Consider the following 23,315-nt stretch of genomic DNA (forward strand, 5'->3'; position numbering starts at 1 on the left):
ACAGTCCAGGTCGGAAGAACAAAAGAAGCCCCCTGAATTAAACGATGGTGATCTGTCCACCACGTTAGAGAGTGTCGTACAATCGGTTTTAAAGATATTAATTGAGATATCTTTGTGTAATCCCTGCACCATTGATTCAGCATACAGAGCTGAAGAGGTCGCATGTGAAAACGAGCAAAGGGGATCGCGTCCGATGCAGCAGTCATAAGACCTAGAATTTCCATGCATAAGGCTACCGAAGGGAATCATTGAGACTGAAGGTTTCGACAAGCTGAAATCAATTTTAGACGTCTCTTGTCTGTCAAAGACAGAGTCATGGACACTGAATCTATCTGGAAACCCAGAAAGGTTACCCTTGTCTGAGGAATCAATGAACTTTTTAGTGAATTGATCCTCCAACCATGATCTTGAAGAAACAACACAAGTCGATTCATATGAGATTCTGCTAAATGTAAAGACTGAGCAAGTACCAAGATATCGTCCAAATAAGGAAATACCACAATACCCTGTTCTCTGATTACAGACAGAAGGGCACCGAGAACCTTTGTAAAAATTCTTGGAGCTGTAGCTAGGCCAAACGGCAGAGCCACAAACTGGTAATGCTTGTCCAGAAAAGAGAATCTCGGGAACTGATAATGATCTGGATGAATCGGAATATGCAGATATGCATCCTGTAAATCTATTGTGGACATATAATGCCCTTGTTGAACAAAAGGCAAGATAGTCCTTACAGTTACCATTTTGAACGTTGGTATCCTTACATAACGATTCAATATTTTTAGATCCAGAACTGGTCTGAAGGAATTCTCCTTCTTTGGTACAATGAAGAGATTTGAATAAAACCCCAGCCCCTGTTCCAGAACTGGAACTGGCATAATTACTCCAGCCAACTCTAGATCTGAAACACATTTCAGAAATGCTTGAGCTTTCACTGGATTTACTGGGACACGGGAAAGAAAAAATCTCTTTGCAGGAGGTCTTATCTTGAAACCAATTCTGTACCCTTCTGAAACAATGTTCTGAATCCAAAGATTGTGAACAGAATTGATCCAAATTTCTTTGAAAAAACGTAACCTGCCCCCTACCAGCTGAGCTGGAATGAGGGCCGCACCTTCATGTGGACTTAGAAGCTGGCTTTGCTTTCCTAGAAGGCTTGGATTTATTCCAGACTGGAGATGGTTTCCAAACTGAAACTGCTCCTGAGGATGAAGGATCAGGCTTTTGTTCTTTGTTGAAACGAAAGGAACGAAAATGATTATTAGCCCTGTTTTTACCCTTAGATTTTTTATCCTGTGGTAAAAAAGTTCCTTTCCCACCAGTAACAGTTGAGATAATAGAATCCAACTGAGAACCAAATAATTTGTTACCCTGGAAAGAAATGGAAAGTAGAGTCGATTTAGAAGACATATCAGCATTCCAAGTTTTAAGCCATAAAGCTCTTCTAGCTAAAATAGCTAGAGACATAAACCTGACATCAACTCTGATAATATCAAAAATGGCATCACAGATAAAATTATTAGCATGTTGAAGAAGAATAATATGATGAGAATCATGATCTGTTACTTGTTGCGCTAAAGTTTCCAACCAAAAAGTTGAAGCTGCAGCAACATCAGCCAATGATATAGCAGGTCTAAGAAGATTACCTGAACACAGATAAGCTTTTCTTAGAAAGGATTCAATTTTCCTATCTAAAGGATCCTTAAAGGAAGTACCATCTGACGTAGGAATAGTAGTACGTTTAGCAAGGGTAGAAATAGCCCCATCAACTTTAGGGATTTTGTCCCAAAATTCTAATCTGTCAGACGGCACAGGATATAATTGCTTAAAACGTTTAGAAGGAGTAAATGAATTACCCAAATTATTCCATTCTCTGGAAATTACTTCAGAAATAGCACCAGGAACAGGAAAAACTTCTGGAATAACCACAGGAGATTTAAAGACCTTATCTAAACGTTTAGATTTAGTATCAAGAGGACCAGAATCCTCAATTTCTAAAGCAATTAGTACTTCTTTAAGTAAAGAACGAATAAATTCCATTTTAAATAAATATGAAGATTTATCAGCATCAACCTCTGAGACAGAATCCTCTGAACCAGAAGAGTCATTAGAATCAGAATGATGTTCATTTAAAAATTCATCTGTATAAAGAGAAGTTTTAAAAGATTTTTTATGTTTACTAGAAGGAGAAATAACAGACATAGCCTTCTTGATGGATTCAGAAACAAAATCTCTTATGTTATCAGGAACATTCTGAACATTAGATGTTGATGGAACTGCAACAGGTAATGGTACATTACTAAAGGAAATATTATCTGCATTAACAAGTTTGTCATGACAATTAATACAAACAACAGCTGGAGGAACAGCTACCAAAAGTTTACAGCAGATACACTTAGCTTTGGTAGTTCCAGCACCAGACAGCGATTTTCCTGAAGTATCTTCTGACTCAGATGCAACGTGAGACATCTTGCAATATGTAAGAGAAAAAACAACATGTAAAGCAAAATTGATCAAATTCCTTAAATGACAGTTTCAGGAATGGGAAAAAAATGCCAAGGAACAAGCTTCTAGCAACCAGAAGCAAAGAAAAATGAAACTTAAATAATGTGGAGACAAAAAGCGACGCCCATATTTTTTTTAGCGCCAAATAAGACGCCCACATTATTTGGCGCCTAAATGCTTTTGGCGCCAAAAATGACGCCACGTCCGGAACGCCGACATCTTTGGCGCAAAAGAACGTCAAAAAATGACGTAACTTCCGGCGACACGTATGACGCCGGAAACAGAAAGATTTTTTGCGCCAAAAAAGTCTGCGCCAAGAATGACGCAATAAAATGAAGCATTTTCAGCCCCCGCGAGCCTAACAGCCCACAGGGAAAAAAGTCAAATTTTTAAGGTAAGAAAAATAATTGATTCAAGTGCATTATCCCAAATATGAAACTGACTGTCTGAAAATAAGGAATGTTGAACATCCTGAGTCAAGGCAAATAAATGTTTGAATACATATATTTAGAACTTTATTAAAAAAGTGCCCAACCATAGCTTAGAGTGTCACAGAAAATAAGACTTACTTACCTCAGGACACTCATCTACATGTTTGTAGAAAGCCAAACCAGTACTGAAACGAAAATCAGCAGAGGTAATGGTATATATATAAGAGTATATCGTCGATCTGAAAAGGGAGGTAAGAGATGAATCTCTACGACCGATAACAGAGAACCTATGAAATAGACCCCGTAGAAGGAGATCACTGCATTCATATAGGCAATACTCTCCTCACATCCCTCTGACATTCACTGCACGCTGAGAGGAAAACCGGGCTCCAACCTGCTGCGGAGCGCATATCAACGTAGAATCTAGCACAAACTTACTTCACCACCTCCATAGGAGGCAAAGTTTGTAAAACTGATTTGTGGGTGTGGTGAGGGGTGTATTTGTAGGCATTTTGAGGTTTGGGAAACTTTGCCCCTCCTGGTAGGAATGTATATCCCATACGTCACTAGCTCATGGACTCTTGCTAATTACATGAAAGAAAGAATGCACATAGTATTATATGGATGGATAGGGCAGGGAGTACTATGAGCACAATCAAAAATACAGCTTTACAATTCAACGCTTTCGACCTGAAGTAAACGGTTATTATTAATATAACACAGAACTACATGAAGAACTTCACTGTTAGTGCACCTTTGGCTTAGCTCTCTAGTGATATCAGACATGACTATAACTATGTGCCCTACTAAAAGTAAATTAGGTGAGGGATTTTGCGCAGCTGCACTATCCAACATGCAGAATAATTTAGGACCTATAATATGATCAAAAAAATAGAAGTGCTATAGATTATGCTTAAGGGATGTTAACAAACAATAGTGCTAATATTGTTTTCGCTTTATTTGTAAATCTAGGCCTTTATGGGGAATTACATTTTTTTATTGACTGTTCCTTTAAGATAATTGAATTATCTATAGACCCTTGAGATAAGAGAGAAAATTTTAAGAAAAGCTAAATGAGATAAGGATGGTCTATAAATGATTTTATATATATATATATATATATATATATATATATATATGTATATATATAAATGCATACATCAGTCAGTATTAGTGCTTACATGTCAAAGTTAGTAACCTATATTCACTAAGAGTGGAACATAGTCTACAAGTCCTATGCTATTCTATAGATTAATTTGCTGAATAGGCTGTGAAGAACATATGAACTATATTAGTGCAAGTAAATCCAGTGTAAAAGGTGCAATAGGGGGAATGTATAAAGTGCTATAGAAGCTACATATGACAAACTCAGCCAGAATTAAACATATTATTGAAGGCACTGGGTTATGTGTGGTCATGACATCTGATCTTTCTAAACAAATACATCTGCATATTTGACCAATGCAATTATTTCCAATTTAAAAAATAAAATATAATGCTCTGTAAATGTATGTACACACACATGCTTTTGTTGAAATCCGTTAAGTCACTCACATTTGCATCTGGACGCAATTTTATCAGAAACCTTTTTCTCTTGAAACTTAGTTTTCTAACTTTTGCCCAATTAAATGCATTTATCTTCGTGTGACCCTGAAAAAAAAAAAGAAGATGAACAAGTACGTCAAAGCAATTATTCATACAGATGTGCAAAAGAAAGCAATGACTTAAAGAGCCATTATAGTTGAAAAATGACATGCTCTAATTTGTTAAAACATGTGATTTTAAAACTAGCAACCCTGCACCTCTATGTGTTTAACCTCAGCAAAGCGGTTAAACACATAGTTAAATTACAGCTCGAAACCCAGAATACACCGCTGGCCCCCAAGTGGAAATTGCTGCTGACCCAATCAGAGTTAAATTGTACGACCTGGCTGTTTCCACTCACGACCAGCAAATTATACATTCATAGTGATATGTCTGCAGTTTGTACTCAAATAATTTTCTAGGAATCTATATGTCATATCTGAATAAAAGGAGGGAAGAATTACTATGTAACAGCATATAGAATATACTTCAAACATTTGTATATTCATGCTGTGCTTTGTATGTTTTCAATAATTAAAAAAAAATACTGCACAACATCCCAAAAATGCCTATTTGTGGCAGATTTTTATGGTATGAAAAGCAGTTTCTTGCAGAAGCAAAAACAAGTTGAAGAATTAATATCCACTACCATAAATGTGTTTTCGTTACAAATGTAAACCTCTGAAAAAAACATAGATTCACTAATTTATCTATGATTCATAGTTAGAAAAACAAATCTGCATTGGGCTATGTGACTTATTTAATGAACATTGAATCTTTTTATTTTGAGCAAAGACTAAAGTGTCACATTGCGATTAATACTACAACAGAATAAAATATAGTTACATAACTATAGCATTGATGTGAAGGGATTCCTGGCCAAATGATAATTTACAGGTAAGACTGGTAACTTTAAATTAACACAAAATACATTTTATAAGCATAGTATTGAGGTTATACTATGCCTCCTTCTAGCCATAAGTGCCACCATGATGAAATTTAGCTATTATTGTATTTCAGTACTGACATTTGCATCAACTCTTCTTTAAAATACCTGTAGTGAAAGTTCCAAAATGGTGGCACCCATAATAGAAAGAGGTGCATGAAATGGACTAAGCGTGTAGTGTCCCTTTAAGGTTCAGGTAAAGATAGGTAATAAACTATAAACCTAAAAATGAATTATGTTAATTATTATGGAAGGGAAAACAAACAGCTAAAAAAAAAAAAACAAATACATAAAATTAGAAAAAAAAACACCTGATAAGAACTGTAAATATTATTAGCAAGAACTGCAAAAGCAGAAGAAAGAAATGAAAAGCACATGAAGATCAGATAGGATTTTTTTTTTTAATATCTAGGAGTACTGAAAATCTATAGTGCAGCTAGAAAATGAATTGAGTGTAAATATTTACCAACCTGAAACACTAGGATCCCTGTGTTAGCTACAGCAAGGTTGATTTTTGTCCCCTCCCTATCCTTGGCTGGGTGCAACCGGATGCCATACATCTCTAACCGACGTGCGATCTCTAAAAGCTGAAAATCAGATTCTGCTGGAGTCTGGCCACTTCAATTAATAAAAGGTAGAACAGTTAGATGAAATGTTTAATAAATAAATACATTTTAGACAAGCACAGAAAAACAAGTTTTTTGTTTTTTATTAAAAAAAACTGAAAATAGGTGGCATATTAGTCAGTACTTATCAACTAATATGTGCAACTCCAATAGCTATATTAAAAGGTACCATAAACACACACACATATATATATATATATATATATATATATATATATATATATATATACATACACACACACACACACACAGGTATACCTAACATTACAGTGCTTTACTAATACAGTGCTAATATGTAGCTAAAGTTCAACCTCCGAGGATTTGGACACAGTACGGTACTCAGAGAAACACGACTGGCACCATTTTGTTATACACAGTTCGGTCAGTTTACAGCATTGTAGTGCAATCTATTTTACAGGTACTGTACAGTTTGTATTGAATACTGTGATAGTATTAAACTAAACTTAGTGCTATTACACACCATATATATGTTAGTTCAAACATGTTTTCAAGTTTTTAAACAGACTGGCAAGTGAAAAGATAGCTAAAACTGCACTCTCTGTATACTAACAACCTCCGGGTGCACTTCAAAATTCTTGATACACTCACTCCTGTAAATAAGGCACTCTATGTCAGGAAATTCTGAAGACACTAATGCACTGGATTGAGTTGCTTATCACAAAGAGACACAAAACCCCTTGTAATTACTAGATTGTTTTGCTATCTTTCAATAAATTAATATACTGGGTGAGTTTGAAAATGTTTTAAATGAGTTAACATCTTGTTTTCCGCAAATGTTTTTCAATAGCCAAACTCCATCTACTCCTTGCCTTATTTGCAGGAGCTAATCAGGACTACTGCAGTAGACAGGGCTACCCATGGTTATAATGTTAACTAAATCACCCTTGTTTTGCAGTTCCTTATCTCAATCTCTGTTGACAGATGTGCTACAGGGTTATGTTTATGAAGCCTACTGTTTGCACTACCAGCTGTCAGAAATGAAAAACCTTTCATTTTCAGACTTAAAGGGACATAAACAAAAAACTGTATTTCATGATTCAGAAAGAGCATGGCATTTTAAACACATTTTTAATGTTCTTTATTCTCTTGGTATCCTTTGTTGAAGGAGCAGTAATGTACTACTAGGAGCTAGCTGAAGACATTGGGTAAGCCAAAGACAAGACACATACATGTCCAGGCATCAATCAGCAGCTAGCTCCCACTAGTGCATTGCGGCTCCTGAACCTACCTACTTATCCTTTCCTACAAAGGAGACAAAAAGGAAAAGTAGATGAAATAAGTACATTGGAAAGCTGTTTTAAATTGCATGCTCTAATTGAATCACAAAAGTTTAATTTTTACATTATGGTCCCTTTAAATTACAGGAAAAGCGATCAAAATAAAAGATAAAATTATGCATTTTATATTTAAAAAGTGTTTACTGTCCCGTCTACTTTTCCTTAACCTTTTTTTTTATTCAATGAAACATTTGACCTGTTTAACAGCTGCTCTTTTATATACAACATACACAAAATCTTACGCAACTAAGACCCTTTAAGTTTATTAGACTATTAAAATATATAGAATGGATACATTAAATGAGAACAAACTAATTCTAAATACATGTACATAATAAATACATGTACATAATAAATACATGTACATAATAAATACATGTTACCGCTCACTGCAAGAGATAAAACACAAATCTTAACATGCAGGTATGGGGAAATAATTATCTTGTCGGCTGGAAGACTTACAAATGGTTCAGATGAAGTTCCATGATCTTTTCTACCAGAGCGTCTTGTTGAGGCATGTATTTGTTCTTCGCCAAGTGCTCATGGTCAAGTGCTTCATCAAAATCGCCAATTTCCGCTATATGAGAAAATTACAAGACCACGCATTATGCTTTCAGGACAGTGTACTGTTAAGTGTGCAAATGAAATGCTATACTTCTTTTATCATGGTTTAACTGTGACTTTATCCACTTTACAGTGTGCAATTCAAGAGAAGCATACAGCTACTAAGCAAATAAGCAACAGGCATACATGTGTATGCTCCAATCACTCGCTGTCTCCTCATCTAGAGCAGGGATGTTAAACAAGGGCAACTCTGACTACCGTCTCACCCTTTTGAAGGAGTTAAACACATAATGAAAGTATTGGTAGTATTTAAAAAAAATAACAATTTATGTAAGAACTTACCTGATAAATTAATTTCTTTCATAGTGGCAAGAGTCCATGAGTTAGTGACGTATGGGATATACATTCCTACCAGGAGGGGGCAAAGTTTCCCAAACCTCAAAATGCCTATAAATACACCTCCCACCTCACTCATACCTTAGTTTAATGTGTAGCCAAGAAGTGAGGTGTAAAAGAAGGAGTAAAAAGCATACAAAAAGAGGAACTAGAAAAAATAAAGTGCTTTATACAAAAAATCATAACCCAAAAAAATATTGGGTGGGTCTCATGGACTCTTGCCACTATGAAAGAAATTTATCAGGTAAGTTCTTACATAAATTATGTTTTCTTTCATGTAAGTGGCAAGAATCCATGAGCTAGTGATGTATGGGATATAATACCCAAGATGTGGAAGTCCACGAGTCACTAGAGAGGGAGGGATAAAATAAAAACAGCTATATCCACTGAGAAATGAAATCCCAAAAAATAATTAAGTTTTCTTTAAAAAAAAATAAAAAAAAACGTAAATCAAAGGCACTAGAATCAAACACAGACAACTGCCTGAAGAACCTTTCTACCAAAGGCTGCTTCCGAAGAAGCAAACACATAAAAATGGTAACATTTAGTAAAAGTATACAAAGAAGACCAAGTTGCAGCTTTGCAAATTTGATCAACTGAAGCTTCATTCTTAAAAGCCCAAGAAGTGGTAACTGAACTAGTAGAATGAGCTGTAATTCTCTGAGGCGGAGACAGCCCTGCCTCCAAATAAGCTTTGTTAATCAAAAGTTTCAACCAAGATGCCAGAAAAAAGGCAGAGGCTTTCTGACCTTTCATGAAGCCAGAAAAAAACCCAAATAGACTAGAAGTCTTTTGGAAATCTTTAGTAGCCTCAACATAATATTTAAAAGCTCTTACCACATTCAAAGAATGTAAAGACACAAGGAAGGAACAACAATTTCCCTATTAATGTTGTAAGAATTCACAACTTTAGGCAAAAATTTAAATGAAGTCTGCAAAACAGCTTTATCTTGATGAAAATCAGATAAGGAGATTCAAAAGAGAGAGCAGACAATTCAGAAACTCTTCTAGCAGAAGAGATGGCCAAAAGAAAATACACTTTCCAAGATAGTAATTTAATACATCAATTACAGCAATGTAATAAAATGAAACGATCTTACCGGAATCCACGCCGTGAAACAGGAACATGGCCCTTCAAGTGTGACGAATTAGTAGCAGCGCCTCCGCCATGGACTTGAGAGAGGACAGCAGGTAGCGAAGTTCGGCAACGCCAAGTGCTGAAAAGGAGCTGTGAATACGAGTCTGGATGGTGTCGCAGAGGAAGCTCCCACTGAATCTCTGGACTCTCACTTTCGCTCAGGCCCTCACACGAGAGACCGACCGGACTACTTAAAACTCCCGTCTCGTATCGAAGGGTAGCACCCTCCATAGGAGACAAAATATAAAAATAAATCAAATAAAATTGAATTAAAGTATAATAAAAAAACTTCTGACACTTCTCTGCCAATCTCCTGGGACGAAAGGCCAAGAATGACTGGGGGATAGGGGAGGTGTATTTAAGCCTTTGGCTGGTGGGTCTTTGCCTCCTCCTGGTACCCAGATTCTTATTTCCCATAAGTAATGAATTTGGCTGTGGACTCTTTCCCATTAAGAAGAAAAGTGTATTTATATAACTGTGTTGGATATGCAAAACTGGGGAATGGGTAATAAAGGGATTATATTAAACAATAGAAATTCTAGAGTAGACTGTCCATTTAAATGGATTGGATAGAGCACAATATTTTAAACAACTTTCCAATATACTTCTATTATCAATTTTTATAGATTTACTCTTTAACAAGGGATACCAAAAGAACAAAGCAAAATTGATAACAGAAGTAAATTGGAAAGTTGTTTAAAATAACAGGTTCTATCTGAATCATTACATTTTGACTTTACTGTCTTTTTAATCAAAACAAGAACTATTAGGGCATGGGAAACTGATTGGATGGCAAGAACCTATTACATTCACCAAATCTACTGTTCATTGTGTTACATTATATGAACTCTATTATAAAATATTAACTAGATGTCACCTTCTCCCACACAAGTTGCTTAACATTTTCCCTATCCATTCCCCAGCTTGTTGGAGGGGGTGCGTATAGACTGGTAACACCCATGATATATGGTTGACGTGCCCTGCGCTAAGCCCTATCTGGTCCAAAACTAAGAAACTTTGATCTCTGTTGGGACTACCACAAACATTTGCTCAAGAAACGGCTCCACTCCATTTAGGAGTTAAAAAGAAATCCAAACCACAGAAACAACTATTGATCTATATCCTTGTAGCTACTAAATTTTCTATTGCTAGAAACTGGAAGTAGCAGCCCACCCCCCACTGCAGAGGGATTCTTAATATAAGAAAGTATCTAATGACAATGGAGAAATACGTATACATCCAGCTTGCAAACTGATTTATATTATGGCATTTGGGGACCATAGGACTCTATAGACTCAAAAAGGCTGACTACACTCTAACAGATCATCTGTGAAGTTCTCTAGGTCCTACTTCTAAAGGGTCCCTTGATGAAAATACTTGTGGACTCATCATTTCCTGCCCCCACCCCCTTCGCTTTATTTCCCATTCCTCTTGCTCAGAGAATTAACTGAAGACTGGACTATGAATGCCTTTTAATCATCTATGGCAAGTGATGAAAAATAAATGATTTCAACTATATTTGATTGAAATGTGTTTCATAATCAGGGGATGGTGAAAAATGTTCAAATATTTCATGAAGCTGTATGTAGAACTGAATCATTAAGCAGGTCAGTAGCTCCTACAACATAAGCCTTCAAGCACCTACGTCTGAACTACAAACCCAAAATACTAATTTCAACTTGTGCTGAAGACATGAATCAAAGGGATAATCTACACCTTGGTCAGCTTTAAGTCTTACTTTAGATTAAGGTGTAAATAGCCTCCTGCACCTTTCTATACCATGCAGCAATAAAAGTAAAAAAGTTATTTTAAAATGAATATAGTTTCTGGTCACTTTAAAAAGGCTGCCAAACTCTGCCCACTGATGACATCACAATCTGGGCTGTATTAAAGGCATCCCTAGTTATAAAAGACTAATTGGATTTAACAGACTGTCCATGCTGCTTAGCAGAGTGCATAGATGCAAAGCAGATCGTGATGTCATCAGGGGCAGAGCTTGGCAGCTTTTTCAAAGTGATTAGAAACAATAGTCATTTTAAAATAACTTTTTTACTGTTACTGTTGCATGATATAGAAAGGGTGCAGGAGGACAACTCAATGCAGTAGAATTGCATAATTAACAAGTGCATAATAAAAAGACAATGCAATAACACCTACTCTGAATTTCAAATAAACAACAAAAAACATTTGACAAATTTATTTTTCCCCTTTTTCCGCCCCCTGTATCATGTGACAGACATCAGCCGATCAAATACTAGTATACCCTGTGAGCTTGTGCACATGCTCAGTAGGATCTTGTTCCACAGAAAGTGTAAATATAAAAAGAAAAAGAAAGCAAAATTTGATAATGGAAGTAAATTGGAAAGTGTCTTAAAACTGCCTGCTCTTTCTGAATCATAAAAGTTTATTTCCACGTGAGTGTCCCTTTAATATGAAGTAAGACTTTAAGATGTAGACTGTTCCTTTAATGCAGATCCCTTTTTCTCAAATGGAACCTAAATCTCTCCCTGTGGCATTGTCAAGGAAAATCCGATATGAGTAAGAAAATTCTGAGAAGTAGCTAACATCTTTACAATTCACTTTCAAAGAGATGGATCTTGACAGACTGAATATTAGTCTTACATTTGCTAGAGGCACCACAATATAGTAAAGTATTATGTAAAGATTCATAATGCCAAGGAAATGAAAATCAGACTATTGACAAAGTATTTGACCCAATGAAACGGGAGATTGTTATTAAAAAACAAAGAATTTTTTTTTTTTAAAACCTCTATCTTGTATGCAGATTGCGTCTATATAGTACTTTGCCTATATGCAGAAAACAAACCACTGCATGCCTAGCAGTGGCGTCACTGGGGGGGGGGGGAGCGGACTGCACCAGGTGACACCATCAGGGGGGGTGACACCAGTCCCAGCAATGCTCAAATTTTAAAACCTCGGCTTTGATCAAGGCAGGATTGGCCAGCTGGGACTTTCCAGTGGGCCACTGCAGGGCCATATCATTTGGGAACCAGCTGAGCAGATGGAGACTACATAGCAAGGTTTATGCGCACAGTGCATCTTGCAAGGTTGCTCAGTTCCTGGCATACAAAGTTTAGTGGCTGCAGCCAGTAGGGGTGCAGATCCAAGGCCACTTCTGCAGCACTGCCTGTATGAGGGAAGTAACTCTGAGCAGACTGAAAAGAGGGAGGCCATGTAGCAACATAATCTATTTTATTAAAATATTTTTTATTTTACTAGTAATCCTGCCTAACTTGCTTTATGTTGCATTAACGGTGTGTGTGGTGTCTAGAGCGCCCTCCTAGTGCTGCCTGTCTCCTACCCCCCTACTCCTTGGTGTCTGCAGCCCTCCACCACGTATGCCTCTGTTCTCCAAGCACATTGATCACCTTGTCCGTGACCAGAGCAGAAGGGGGAGGAGCTGAGACAGCAGTTCACGCAGAGAGTGGGAAATGGGCAAAGGAATGGAGAACTGCTGAAGAAATGGTGAGTACTAACGATCATACCTTGTAAGGAATGTGTTAGGGAGTAGCAAGTTGATAGTCAGCTGGTATGACTATGGAATATGGAAAGAGTTAAATGTTTGTAAACAAGGCTGATGCTGCAACTTTACTTCAGCAAAATGGAGGGAAAAACTAAATTTATGCTTACCAGATAAATTTCTTTCCGGATATGGTGAGTCCACAACATCATCAATTACTAGTGGGAAAATCACTCCTGGCCAGCAGAAGGAGGCAAAGAGCACCACAGCAAAGCTGTTAAGTATCACTCCCCTTCCCACAAACCCCAGTCATTCGACCAAAGGGAAAAGGACATTTATGCTTACCTGATACATTTATTTCTTTTACGATATGACGAGTCCACGGATTTCATCCTTACTTATGGGATAACGCCTCCTGGTTAGCAGGAAGTGGTAAAGAGCACCACAGCAAAGCTGTATATATAGCTCCTCCCTTCCCTCCCCCTCCAGTCATTCGATCGAAGTTAGGAAGAGAAAGGAAAAGCCAAAGGTGCAGAGGTGACTAAAGTTTAACAAAAATAAGTCTTAGAAATGACAGGGTGGGCCGTGGACTTGTCATATCGTAAAATAAATAAATTTATCAGGTTAGCATAACTTTCCTTTTCTTTTACAAGATATGACGAGTCCACGGATTTCATCCTTACTTATGGGATACAATACCAAAGCTATAGGACACGGATGAAAGGGAGGGACAAGACAGGAACCTAAACGGAAGGCACCACTGCTTGAGGAACCTTTCTCCCATAAACAGCCTCAGATGAAGCAAAAGTATCAAATTTGGAAAATGTGGAAAAAGTGTGAAGAGACGACCAAGTCGCAGCCTTGCAAATCTGTTCAACAGAAGCATCGTTTTTAAAAGTCAATGAATAAGCCACAGCCCTAGTGGAATGAGCAGTAATTCTTTCAGGAGGCTGCCGGCCAGCAGTCTCATATGCCAGACGGCTGAAACTCGTCAGCCAAAGAGAAAGAGAGGTAGCCGTAACTTTGTAGCCCCTACGCTTTCCAGAAAAAATAATAAATAAAGAGGATGATTGACGAAATTCTTTACTCGCCTGTAAGTAAAACTTCAGGGCACGGACCACGTCTAAGTTATGCAACAAACGCTCCTTCTTAGAAGGATTAGGACACAATGAAGGAACAACAATTTCCTGATTAATATTCTTATTAGAAACAACCTTAGGAAGAAAACCAGGTTTAGTACGTAAAACCACCTTATCAGAATGGAAAATAAGATAAGGAGAGTCACATTGTAACGCTGAAAGCTCGGAAACTCTGTGAGCAGAAGAAATAGCAACCAAAAATAAAACTTTCCAAGATAACAACTTAATATCTATGGAATGCATGGGTTCAAACGGAACCCCTTGAAGAACATTAATAACTAAATTCATACTCCAGGGTGGAGCAATTGGTCTAAACACAGGCTTGATTCTAGTCAGAGCCTGACAAAAAGACTGAACGTCTGGAACATCTGCCAAACGCTTGTGTAGTAAAATCGACAAAGCAGAAATTTGTCCTTTTAAGGAACCTGCTAACAACCCTTTCTCCAATCCTTCTTGGAGAAAAGATAAAATCCTGGGAATCCTAACTCTACTCCATGAGTAGCCCTTGGATTCGCACCAATAAAGATATTTACGCCATATCTTATGGTAGATCTTTCTAGTGACAGGCTTACATGCCTGAATCAAAGTATCAATGACCGAATCAGAGAACCCCCGCTTAGATAAAATCAAGCGTTCAATCTCCAAGCAGTCAGCTGCAGAGAAATTAAAATCGGATGATGGAAGGGTCCCTAAATGAGAAGGTCCTGCCTTAATGGAAGCTTCCACGGCGGCAGAGAGGGCATGTCCACCAGATCGGCATACCAAGTCCTGCGAGGCCACGCAGGCATGATTAAAATTACTGAAGCCCTCTCCTGTTTGACCCATGCAATCACCCTGGGAAGGAGAGCAAACGGTGTAAACACATAAGCTAGGTTGAACGACCAAGGCACTGCCAAGGCATCTATCAGATCGGCCTGAGGATCCCTTGACCTGGATCCGTATCTTGGGAGCTTGGCATTCTGATCCAACTCCGGTCTGCCCCATCTGAGAATCAGGGTGGCAAAGACCTCCGGATGGAGTTCCCACTCCCCCGGATGAAACGTCTGTCTGCTTAAAAAGTCCGCTTCCCAGTTGTCCACTCCTGGGATGTAGATTGCTGACAGATAACAAGAGTGAGCTTCCGCCCACCAAATTATCTTGGATACTTCTGTCATCGCCAAGGAACTCCTCGTTCCTCCCTGATGATTGATGTAAGCTACAGTCGTGATGGTGTCTGACTGAAATCGGATGAATTTGGCTGAGGCCAACTGAGGCCAAGCCTGAAGCGCATTAAATATTGCTCTCAATTCCAGAATATTGATTGGAAATAGAGACTCCGACCGAGTCCACACTCCCTGAGCCTTCAGGGAACTCCAGACCGCACCCCAGCCCAGTAGACTGGCGTCCGTTGTCACTATCACCCAAGAGGGTATGCGGAAGCACGTCCCTTGGGACAGATGATCCGGCGACAACCACCAAAGAAGAGAGTCTCTTGTCTCCTGATCCAGACTTATCTGAGGAGACAAATTTGCATAATCTCCATTCCACTGCCCGAGCATGCACAGTTGTAGCTGTCTGAGAGGAAATCAAGCAAACGGAATGATGTCCATTGCCGCCACCATCAATCCAATCACCTCCATGCACTGAGCCACTGATGATCGAGGATTGGACTGAAGGGCTCAGCATGTATTCAGAATCTTTGACTTTCTGACCTCTGTCAAGAAACATTTCATGGATATAGAATCTATTAGAGTTCCCAAGAAGGGGACCCTTGTCTGTGGAATTAGTGAACTCTTTTCTAGATTCACCTTCCACCCGTGAGTCCTCAGAAAGGACAGAACCATGTTTATATGAGATTTTGTCAGATGGCAAGACGACGCCTGGATCAGAATATCGTCCAGATAAGGCGCCACTGCAATGCCCGCGGCCTGAGAACCGCCAGAAGGGACCCTAGAACCTTCGTGAAGATCCTGGGTGCTGTGGCCAACCCGAAGGGAAGAGCCACGAACTGAAAAAGTTTGTCCAGGAAGGCAAACCTTAGGAACTGGTGATGATCCTTGTGGATAGGAATATGAATATATGCATCCTTCAAGTCCACGGTAGTCATATATTGACCCTCCTGGATCAATGGCAGAATCGTTCGAATAGTCTCCATCTTGAAGGATGGGACTCTGAGAAACTTGTTTAGACTTTTTAGATCTAAAATAGGTCGAAACGTGCCCTCTTTTTTGGGGACCACGAAAAGATTTCAGTAAAACCCCTGCCCCTGTTCTAGTATTGGAACGGAGCGAATTACTCCCATAGTAGAGAGGTCTTTTACACAACGTAAGAACGCCTCTCTTTTTATCTGGTCTACAGACAATCGTGAAAGAAGAAAGCTCCCCCTTGGGAGAAAATATTTGAATTCCAGTTGATACCCTTGGGACACTATTTCCAGTGTCCAGGGGTCCTGAACATCTCTTACCCAAGCCTGGGCAAAGAGAAAGTCTGCCCGCTACTAGATCTGGTCCCGAATCGGGGGCCGCCCCTTCATGCTGTCTTGGTAGCAGCAGCGGGCTTCTTGGGTTGTTTACCCTTGTTCCAAGCCTGGATGGGGCTCCAGATGGACTTGGCCTGAGCAAAATTCCCTTCCTGTTTAGCAGAAGAAGAGGGGACTCCTTTGAAGTTCTGAAAGGAACGAAAATTATTTTGTTTACCCCTCAGTTTAGCTGTTCTATCCTGAGGTAGGAGATGACCCTTACCTCCCGTAATGTCAGAAATGATTTCTTTCAAGTCAAGCCAGAATAGGGTTTTTCCTTTGAAAGGAATAGCCAAAAGCTTTGACTTAGATGACACATCAGCAGACCCAGATTTTAACCATAACGCTCTAAAATGGCAAATCTGGGATTCTTAGCCACCAATTTGGCAATCTGAAAGGCGGCATCCGACATAAGCTTAAGAGCCTTAATTCTATCTAAGATGTTCTCTAAAGGAGTCTCAGTCTTAAGAGACTCTTCTAAGGTGTCAAACCAGAAGGCCGCCGCAGTCGTAACTGGTACAATGCAGGCCGTCAGTTGTAAAAGGAAACCCTGATGAATAAATAACTTCTTTAAAAGACCCTCCAATTTCTTATCCATCGGGTCTTTGAAAGCACAACTGTCCTCAATAGGAATAGTTGTACGCTTAGCCAGGGTAGAAATAGCTCCCTCCACCTTAGGGACTGTTTGCCAAGAGTCCCGGAAAGTGTCAGATATGGGATACATTTTCTTAAAATTAGGTGAGAACGGGATACCCGGTCTTTCCCATTCCCGCTTAATAATTTTCTGAGATTCTCTTAGGAACCAGAAAAACATCAGAGTAAGCAGGCACCTCTAAGTATTTGTCCATCTTACACAATTTCTCTGGTGGTATCACAATAGAGTCACAGTCATCCAGAGTTGCTAAAACCTCCCGAAGTAACAGGCGGAGGTGTTCAAGCTTAAATCTAAAAGGACATGACGTCCGAGTCCGTCTGAGGTAACACACGTCCCGAGTCGGAAAGTTCCCCTTCAGACAGAAGTTCCCTGACCCCCAATTCAGATCCCTGTGAGGGTACATCGGAAATAGCTAACAAAGCATCAGAGGTCACAGGATTCGAACTGGCTTCTGTCCTGCTGCGTTTGCCCTGCAACACTGGCAACTTAGATAAAACCTCTGTAAGGGTAGATGACATAACTGCAGCCATATCCTGCAGAGTAAATAAAGTAGATGCGGTTGAAGAACCCGGCGTCGCTTGGGTGGGCGTTAAAGGTTGGGACGCTTGGGGAGAAAGTAGCGGCATACCCCGATTCTCATCAGACTGAGAAGCATCCTTAGACACACTTTCCTTAAAGAAAATCTGCTCTTAAAGTAAGAGGGGGTTCCACAATGGCATCGAAACACATATAACAAGTACTTTCCTCAAGTTCAGACATGTTAAACAGACTAGCAATAATAGTCGTTCTTTACTAGATATATTGAGCTCTGAAGTCAAATCATATATTCAAAAAATTTGAACTAAAATGTGTACTGCGCCTTTAAATAATAAAAGCGCAACAATTTTTCTGCTATCAGTCAAAACAACGTTTGCAGCAATAAAATAAGTGCCCTTATGTTCTAAAGTAACTTAATGATATCGCACCATTTGTGTGGTTATGTTATATAACAATTTTTGTCACACTTCAGGCCCCTGAACCTCGCCAGAGCTCTGTTGCAGCGCCTCCCTGCCCCCAGATCACACTGATCCTCCTCCGAGTAGCACTCCTAAGTCTCTCTGTACCCTTCGTGTACAAACTGATTTAGGCCCCACCGGAGCCCAGGACCTTGCTGCCGATCCGGATGAATACTGCACGGCTGAGCGCGCAAAATTAGGCCCCGCCCACCGTGGGCGTAACTCGAGCCGTACTCAGACCCGCATGGGAAGAAAAACAACATGTCGGTTTCCCAACTTAACTCACTATGCGATGCCATGTGCCCCTCTGATACACACACTTTAATAAAAGCGCAACAAACATTGAGAAAAAAACTCTCTGCCAAGCCAGTTATAATGACATAATAACTACAGCCCTTAAGCAGCAACCGCATCTCCCAGCATCAGCCCACACAGTGTAATGCAAAAGTGAAACACCCAACACACCGATACTTGCAGTAATCAAAATAAAAGGGAATTCCAGGTACATCATTTCCTTACATCTAGTGCATACTGATTAACACTCCCCAGTTAGGGAATAATTTCAGCCTGTTCTGATGCATCTAGTCTCTCCAGAACAAATGACTAAACATACCTCAATGCTGCTTGTAGCATGACACGGTTCTCCACACTGAAGATGTTTCTTTACACTACCTTCAACCACTCTGTGGGAACCAGCAAGATCTTAGATAATGTTTGCCAAGATCATCAACATCAGGGAAAAAAATAAGATGTCTCCACTCCTCTTGGGAAGTTATTGACTGACGATTTCTTCCTGAGAAAAATAGTACTCACTGGCACCATTTTAAAATAAAAAACTTCTTGATTGAAGAATCTAAACTAACACCTCACTTTACCTCTTCCTATCACTAACCCAGGCAAAGACAATGACTGGGGGGGGAGGGAAGGGAGGAGCTATATATACAGCTCTGCTGTGGTGCTCTTTGCCACTTCCTGCTAACCAGGAGGCATTATCCCATAAGTAAGGATGAAATCCGAGGACTCGTCATATCTTGTAAAAGAAATGGAAAAAGGAATAACACAAAGGTGCAGAGGTTCCTGAAGTGTAGTTAAAAAGAACTGCCTTAAATTAAAGGGTGAGGTTGTGGATTTTTTTTTTTTTTATCAGGTAAGCATAAATTTTGTTTTCTTTCCTAAGATATGGTGAGTCCACAATGTCATAACTTACTAGTGGGAACCAATACCCAAGCTAGAGGACACAGATGACTAGGGAGGGAAAACAAGACAGGCAGACCTAAACAGAAGGCACCACCGCTTGAAGAACCTTTCTCCCAAAAGAAGTCTCAGCCAAGGCAAAAGTATCAAATTTGGAAAAAGTATGCAGAGAGGACCAAGTTGCCTCCTTGCAAATCTGATAGACAGAAGCTTCATTTTTGAAAGACCAAGAAGAGGAGACAGCCCTCGTGAAATGAGCCGTAATTCTCTCAGGAGGCTGCTGACCTGAGCAGTCTCATAAGCAAAACAAATTATACTCCTCAACCAGAGAGAAAGAGAAGTAGTAGTCGCTTTCTTACCTTTATGCTTTCCAGAGAAACAAACAAACAGTGCAGATGACTGGCGAAAATCCTTAGTTGCCTGTAGGAAGAATTTCAGAGCATGCACAACATCCAAGTTGTGCAACAAACGTTTCTTAAAAGAGGAAGTATTGGGACATAGAGAAGGAACAACAATTTCCTTATTAATATTTCTGAAACCACTTTAGGAAGAAAACCCAACTTAGTACAAAGAACCGCCTTATCAGAATGAAAGATAAGGCAAATCACACTGCAAAAAGCAGAGCGTTCCGAAACTCTCTGAGCAGAAGAAAAGCAACACGAAACAAAACCTTCCAAGATAACAACTTAATATCTATGGAATGCAATGGCTCAAACGGAGCCTGCTGCAAAACTTTAAGAACAAGGTTAAGGCTCCAAGGAGGAGCAGAAGACTTAAACACAGGCCTGATTCTAACCAGAGCCTGACAAAAAAATTGAACATCTGGCACATCCACCAAACGTTTGAGTAACAAAAAAGATAAGGCAGAAATCTGACCCTTCAGGGTGCTGACTGACAATCCCTTCTCCAGACCTTCCTGAAGAAAAGACAAAGTCCTAGGAATCCTAACCCTACTCCAAGAGTAGCTCTTGGATTCACACCAATAAAGGTATTTACGCCATACCTTATGGTAAATCTTTCTAGTAACAGGCTTGCAAGCCTGAATTATGGTCTTAATGACCAACTCAGAAAAGCCACGCTTAGACAGAACTAAGCATTCAAACTCCAAGCAGTCAGCTTCAGAGAAGCAAGATTTGGATAGAGGAATTTACCCTGAGTTAGAAGGTCCTTCCTCAAAGGCAACCTCCAAGGTGGCCGAGATGACATCTTCACTAGGTCTGCATACCAGATCCTGCGAGGCCATGCAAGAGATATTAGAATTACTGATGCTTTCTCCTGTTCAATACGAGCAATAACTTGTGGAAGGAGCGCAAACGGAGGAAACAGGTATCCTAGACCGAAATCCCAAGGAACCGCCAGAGCATCTATCAGAGCGGCATGCGGATCTTTTGACCTTGAATCGTACCTTGGAAGCTTGGCATTATGCCAAAATGCCAACAGATCCAACTCTGGCAACCCCCCCCCCCATTTGAGGGTCAACCTGGAAAATACTTCCGGATGGAGAGCCCACTTCACAGAAAGAAAAGTCTGTCTGCTCAGGAAATCTGCTTCCCAGTGTCCACTCCTGGAATGAGGATGGCAGATAGACAGCTATATGTGAGCTACCGCCCACTGATGAATCCGAACCATCTTTCATGGCTAAGGAACTCCGAGTTCCTCCCTGATGGTTGATGTAAACCACTGAGGAGATATTGTCCAACTGGATCCAAAAACCGGGCTAAGGATAATTGAGGCCAAGACATCAGAGCATTGTAAATCGCTCTCAACTCCAAGATGTTTATGTGTTGAGCAGACTCCTCCCGAGTCCATATTCCTTGCGCCTTTAACAAGTCCCAAACTGCATTCCAGCAGGCTGGTGTCCGAAGGTCACAAACACCCTGGAAGGTCTCTGGAAACATGTGCCCCGAGACAGATGCTCCTGAGAAAACCACCATGGAAAATAATCTCTTGTCAACAGAGCTAGATTTATCCTCTGAGACAGATTCAAATGGTCCCCGTTACATTATCTGAGAATGCAGAACTGCGGAGCTCTCAAATGGAGTGATGTCCAAGGAAACAAATGACCATCAGACAAATTACCTCCATACATTCAGCCACTGATGGCCGAACAGTAGACTGCCAAGAGAGGCAAGAGAAAAGTATCTGATTTTTTTTTTTACCTCTGTCAGATATATTTTCTTCAATAGGGAAATTATTATGGTCCCTAAGAACTATCCCTGTAGCTTGAACAAGGGAACTCTTTTCTAGATTCACTTTCTATCCGTGGAACGTAGAAAAGACAACAAGATCTCTGTATGAGAGTTTGCTTGTTGAAAGATGGCGTCTGAACCAATATGTCCAGAAAAACAAATCTCAGGAACTTGAAGATACGTGTCCTTCAGGTCTGAAGTTGTCATGAACTGACCCTCTGGGACCAAATGAAAAATGGAACGAATGGGACTTCTCGTATCCAAGCATGAAGAAAACAGAGAAATTCAGCCCCCCACTTGGTCCGATCCCGGATCGGGGGCAAACCCTTCATGCTTAGCTAGACTCAGTTACGGGTTTCTATCTATTCTTCTTGTCTTGTGGTAGAAAAAACCCTTTTCTACCTGATATATCAGAAATATTTCGGCTAGACCAGGACCAAACAAGGACTTACCCTTGTAAGGAAGCACCAGAAGCTTAAACTGAGGGAAAACAATCCCCCTAACCCGTATATAGGCAACGCCCGGCGGGCTAGCACAGCAAAGCCAGAACCTGGCTCCCAGCTTAGAAACCGGCATGGAAGTAACAGAAATAAAAGAATGGGCTAGCTTAAGAGCCTTAATTCCGTCCTGGATCTCCTCCAATGAGACTCTACCAGAATTGAATCAGACAAGGCGTTGCACTAAAAAGATGCCGCACTTGACACAGAGGCAAATAAGCCTCCAGCTTTGTCCAATGATAAAAAAAAGCAGCTCTCTCTATAGATATCATAGCTCTCTTAACCAGAGTATAATCTACTTTTGATCATTAATGAAGTCAGCAACAGGAAACATCCTTGAAAGCCAGGAGACGGGGAAAAGGTATCCCTGGCTTCTCCTATTCCTGTGAAATATCCTCCGCTACACAGTCTAACAGGATAAGATAAAACAGAATGGAGGGGCGCCTCATGTGTGGTATCATCTATTAATTAACAACGAGTAACAGAACTTTTGCCAAATGGGTACTCACAAATTTGGAGAGCACACTTATGTGCTGGTAGGGGCGGGCTGCAGAATTAGAAAGGTGTGACAGCTCACCCACTTGAATGCGCTCTTGGCGTAAGATGATGGTGCTATAAGGGAGACAAGAGATACGGGCACCACATGTGCAGACTATTAATGGTACAACCACAACAGATTCCTTAATGTGGAGGGTACTCACATATTCCCAGAGCACACCAATGTGCTTGTAGAAGCAGGCTGCAGATTGGTAGAGGTGTGGCAGCTCACCCAAACTCTAGGTATCTTGATATTAGTGATACTGTTGTATGATAATGTATTCCCTCAGGTGCTGGGCTGGTCTCTCATAGGTGAACAATGGCAGATGGTGGGTAGAAATGAATCCACTCAAAGGATAAAAAATATATCCAAATTTATTTAAAAAAGCATAAAAGTTTAAAAACAACAGCACAATGATTGCTGATGAGAGTGGATAACAGGGTGTCCAATAATCACCCAATCATGCAACGCGTTTCACAGTTCACAGACCGTTTCATCAGGCATAAAAAATCATATGATTATCATGATTTTTTATGCCTGATGAAACGGTCTGTGAACTGTGAAACGCGTTGCATGATTGGGTGATTATTGGACACCCTGTTATCCACTCTCATCAGATATACATACACACACACAATCTATTTA

The 23,315-nt window shown here is 39.9% G+C and overlaps 1 protein-coding gene across 1 annotated transcript in view; it reads right to left on the minus strand.

The window, feature by feature from the left end:
- The window catches only part of FARP1 (FERM, ARH/RhoGEF and pleckstrin domain protein 1), a 637,651-nt gene that overhangs the window by 153,077 nt on the left and 461,259 nt on the right, over nt 1–23,315 (minus strand). The window contains exons 7-9 of the mRNA XM_053707824.1: nt 7,850–7,964; nt 5,934–6,081; nt 4,488–4,583 (exon numbers count right to left, since the gene is read on the minus strand). Of these exons, the coding sequence (XP_053563799.1) occupies nt 4,488–4,583; nt 5,934–6,081; nt 7,850–7,964 (359 nt within the window). The remainder of the gene's footprint in view (nt 1–4,487; nt 4,584–5,933; nt 6,082–7,849; nt 7,965–23,315) is intronic.

The sequence above is a fragment of the Bombina bombina genome, chromosome 3 (assembly GCF_027579735.1).
Source record: "Bombina bombina isolate aBomBom1 chromosome 3, aBomBom1.pri, whole genome shotgun sequence".
Lineage (NCBI taxonomy): Eukaryota > Metazoa > Chordata > Amphibia > Anura > Bombinatoridae > Bombina > Bombina bombina.